Source organism: Psittacula echo (assembly GCF_963264785.1).
Source record: "Psittacula echo genome assembly, chromosome: 19".
Lineage (NCBI taxonomy): Eukaryota > Metazoa > Chordata > Aves > Psittaciformes > Psittacidae > Psittacula > Psittacula echo.
Window position 1 is genome coordinate 3,540,068 of NC_137755.1, and position 4,686 is coordinate 3,544,753.

Consider the following 4,686-nt stretch of genomic DNA (forward strand, 5'->3'; position numbering starts at 1 on the left):
AGCATCACCCTTGTTGGCCTGCCCTGCACCTGTGTTAACCGGTTGTGCCAAGACCCTCCACACTGTTGCACCCTGTTGCTTTGCATGGCCAGGGACTGCCAGGGCAATTACCTGCAAGGTACCTGCTCATTAGCCTGGAGGCTTCCTCAGGTGCTGACAAAAGACCTTTTCTGTTTCCCCTCCCTGAGCAAGTAGTTTGTAACTGAGCACAATGTCCCTCTTATCAAATCCTCTAATCCTCAGTCACAAAAGGCAACCCAATCTGTTCCCTGTCACACAGAGGACCTCCAGAAATCCAAGTTTCCCCTTCATGCAGGGGGCATCCACCCTCCTCATCCTTCTTGTCTCCATGCTACACCTCTTGGGGTTCCAGCCATCAAAGGGACATGAGACTACCTGTACAATTCTCTCCTTACAGAGCTAGATCTAGGGAACAGCATTTTAAATGATGCCTCACAGAGTCCAGTGCATTTTCTCCTGGGACAGCAACAGACCAGCAGGTCCTGGTGAAAAACATTCTCTCAGCACCTTGGATGCTGCCCCTTTGGTCTCATGAACTGATAAGGCTGTAGTCTGCAAAGACCCTAACCCTTGATCCCCATCCAGTGCTGGTTTTTCCCCTTTCCCATCCAGGGTCCTTTCTCAAAGCACAAAGTCCTGAGAGATCTTGCTGGTGGTAACTGAGGCAAAGAGGAGATAGGCTACCTGAGATCTACCCGCATGTACTCTTGCTTTATTTAGTGGTGGTCCTGTGTTATCTTGTTTCTTCTTTAACTGTTCCTGAAGTAGGAGCATCTCATCCTGGTGCTCTTCAATTCCTGTTTGAGCTTGTCTGAGATTTGCTATGACCCATCGCTGTGCATAAAGGATGCTGTCTCTGAAAGCCAGATGTAGCCAAGCACACAGTTAAAATGCTTGGGCTGTTCCTTAGCTGAATCATCAAGGGAGTGAGTAAAGACCCTGCAGTGATGTACTTTGTGTTCACTCAATGCCTGCAGCTGCAGGGTGGCAGAAAGGACAGACCTGGCATCACTGATAGCAACTGATGCCTGATGCCTCTGAGCACTTACAAGAATATTCCCAGCGATATTGTCTTGTCTCTATATCAGCCTGCACGTATCTTTGGCCTGTCTCTATAACTTGCATGTAACTTTGACCAGCCCTGTAATGGAAATGTCACCAGAGATTTGCACCCAGACACGTCACTCCTGGCCCCTGTCAATGTTAATGCTGAGACAAAGATCCCTAATGTAGGTGCCTTTTCAAGGAAGACCTGACCAGAGGCAGGAGGAATCCTACCTCCTGTGGGTTTGTGGTGTTCATGGGAGGGAGCTGAGTCCCCTTCCAGCCCCAGGCCTACAGACTTAGGTGGAGATGCCTCAGCTAACCAGGGTGAATCCACTCCATCAGCAAGGGTAAAGGAGATCCCAGCCTGTCTTTGTCTGGCTGTCCTAATGATGGGACAAGAAACAGGCTGCCCACAGAAGTGGTTGTGTCACCATTCCTGGAGGCCTTTAAAAGACATGGAGATGTGGCACTTGTTGACATGGGTCAGTGGTGGACATGACAGTGTTTGGTTAAGAGAGTTAAGAGTTGATGTTGAGGGTGTTTTTGAATCTAAATGTTTCTGTAATTCTGAGAAACTTTGTTTACACCAAACTGCATCTCTCATCAGAGCAATGACACTGCAGGCAGGCAGTGTGTCTGCCAGCTGAGGGAGGGAACAGCAGTGCATGCTTCATGCTGTTAACCATGGTGTTCCTCTGGAGCCCAGGGAGCCCTGGAGGGAGCCCAGTGGGGCAGAGGCAGAACCACCTCGGGCTGGGCCTCTCCTGATGAGCTGGGAGCAAGGGGAGACCTGCGAGCCTCAGAGAGCTTAAAGGCACTTGGCAGTGGAGGATGCTGAGAGCTCCCTGCAGGAGAAACCTTCCCAGCCCTGTGCATGGTAAGGCTCTGGGTGCAGGGCAATGCAGCCGCAGTTCCTGGAGGGATCTGCTCAAGCTGCTGCCTCGGACAGTCCATGGGATCTGTCAGGAGGACTCTCTTGGTTTCTCTGTGTAGATAAGGAGCAGGATGTGCTGCAGAGCAGGGCTTCCCTCTGCACCATGCGAGGGACAGGACAAGGCAGGTCCCTTGTCCCGGGGCTGGCTGCAGGCTGTGAATGTGGGTGTGCAGGCAGGGGTGCCCAGCGCTGTCCTTGCGAGCAGGGTGCCTGCAGCCCAGGGGCTGTGTGCAGGGGCAGGGACTCTGCTGCCTGCCAGGGTCAGCACTCAGCCTGCCCGGGAGCTCCACATGGGGCTGGGGGAGAAGCTGGGGGAGAAGGAAGAAACCCTGGGAGGGAAGGAAAAGTGTTCTTGTGCACTGGAGAGGGTGCTGTGTGGGTCAGGGCTGCTCAGAGCTCCACATCACTCTGAGCACGTTTGCAGAGTCCCTCTGAAAGACACTGAGGGAGCGATTACCTGATAGGGAAGGATCCTGAGCTCTGATGTTTTTCACTCTTGGTGGGCAGGTTGGGCAGTGGGAGCTGGGAATTTCCTTCTCTGCTTTGGAGAAGGCACCGAGAGTCTTGTCAGGACTTGTGTGAGCTGCTCCTGAGCCCCTGCAGAGGCAGAGCTGCCCCTGGGCAGAGCCCTGCTGCCGGGAGGGGTGTGCAGGGCAGAGCTGAGCACACAGCCCATGGGATGGGCTCTGGGAGCACTGAGAGGGAGCAGAGCTGGGCCCAGAGCAGCAGCTCCTGGCAGGGACAGCTCCAGGCGGCAGAGACATGGGCAGGGAGTGGGGGGAAAGTGCAGCCCAGGCCTGGGGAGGGTGCGTTCAGGCAGCTCTCTTGGTGCCTGGCACTGGAGGTGGCTGCTGGCCATGCTCTGCTGGGCAAGGAGCTGACTGTCCCTCTGGAAAGTGCAGGGCAGCTGAGAACCAGACCGATGGACTCTGCAGCAACCTTGAGTAGGCACGAACCCACAGACAGTTGAGAACTTTTGTCTGTCTCACGCCGATACTCTTCACAGTTGCCTTCAAAAACTTAGGAATTTTATCCCTAATAGAGCCACAAAAAAAGCCAAACAAACCAACCCACCAGCCTTACAGAAAAACATGACCAAGTCACTCTGAGCCTCTCCTATGCAGACCGAAAGTGTTCAGAGTCGTGAGTGTGTAAATTGAACTTCTGTATCTGACATCCCTCCTGTCCTAACCTGTCACTGCCTTTTTCTCCTCTGACAGTGCCCCATGCCCAGAGGCAGCAGATGTCCAACGGCAGCTCCATCACCCACTTCCTCCTCCTGCCATTCGCAGACAGGCGGGAGCTGCAGCTCTGGCACTTCTGGCTCTTCCTGGGCATCTTCCTGGCTGCGCTCCTGGGCAACGGCCTCATCATCACCAGCACAGCCTGCGACCAGCACCTCCACACCCCCATGTACTTCTTCCTCCTCAACCTCTCCCTGCTGGACCTGGGCTGCATCTCCACCACTGTCCCCAAATCCATGGTCAATTCCCTCTGGGACACCAGGGCCATCTCCTACACAGGTTGTGCTGCACAGATCTTTTTCTTTCTCTTTTTCATTTCAGCAGAGTATTTTCTCCTCACCGTCATGTCCTACGACCGCTACGTGGCCATCTGCAAGCCCCTGCACTACGGGAGCCTCCTGGGCAGCAGAGCTTGTGTCCACATGGCAGCAGCTGCCTGGGGCGCTGGGTTTCTCACTGCTCTGCTGCACACAGCCAATACATTTTCACTCCCCCTCTGCCGAGGCAATGCTGTGGAGCAGTTCTTCTGTGAAATCCCCCAGATCCTCAAGCTCTCCTGCTCACATTCCTACCTCAGGGAAGTTGGGCTTCTTGTGCTAAGTTTCTGTTTGGGACTTGGCTGTTTTGTGTTCATTGTGGGGTCCTATGTGCAGATCTTCAGGGCTGTGCTGAGGATCCCAAATGAGCAGGGATGCCACAAAGCCTTTTCCACGTGCCTCCCTCACCTGGCTGTGGTCTCCCTCTTTGTCAGCACTGCTACCTTTGCCTATTTGAAGCCCCCCTCCATCTCCTCCCCATCCCTGGATCTGGTGCTGTCAGTGCTGTACTCGGTGGTGCCTCCAGCAGTGAACCCCCTCATCTACAGCCTGAGGAACCAGGAGCTCAAGGATGCTGTGAGGAAGCTGGTGACTGGATGTGTTTTAGCAGCCATACACTGCCTGCTTTACCCTGGAAAGGGCTCCCCTTGTAGGTCATGATAGGCCACATCTGCCTTTCTTTCTTTACATTTGGTTTCCTGTTTCAATTTTTGGTGATGTTGTCTTCATAGAAATGTCAGTTTTCATCTCCTCCAGCTTAACTAGCCACCCATGTTGTGTGACCCACAGACTTTGTGTCAGTGAAGGTCTCTCACAGTATTTGAGTTAAATAAATGATCCTGCAGCAACTTCTTGTCTGTGCTATGTGCTCACATGGCAGGAATGAAGGGGAATGAAATCAGCTTTCTGGCTGCTCCAGCTCTGGGATGGCTGCTCTGTGCCTGGAGCAGGAAAAGCTCTTGGGGAGCCCAAGGGCCGGGGCTGTTGTGCTGGTGTGGGGAGATGGGATGGCATGGGGGGGCTGCAGAGCTCTCAGGGTGTCCTGGGCAGGAGAGCAGGGGACACAGGGGTCCCTGCAGGGGACTCCCCTGCAATGGCCCAGGCTGGGGCTGCCTGGCTGGGA

At 54.2% G+C, this 4,686-nt stretch overlaps 1 protein-coding gene across 1 annotated transcript; it reads left to right on the forward strand.

Moving 5' to 3' along the window:
* Window positions 1-3,245: 3,245 nt before the first annotated feature.
* On the forward strand, window positions 3,246-4,223 carry LOC308228551 (olfactory receptor 14C36-like; the record flags this gene model as incomplete). The annotated part of the gene is made up of 1 exon (XM_080631933.1): window positions 3,246-4,223. One exon carries the CDS (start codon window positions 3,246-3,248, stop codon window positions 4,221-4,223), a length of 978 nt encoding a protein of 325 aa, XP_080488059.1.
* Between the last annotated feature and the right edge of the window lie 463 nt (window positions 4,224-4,686).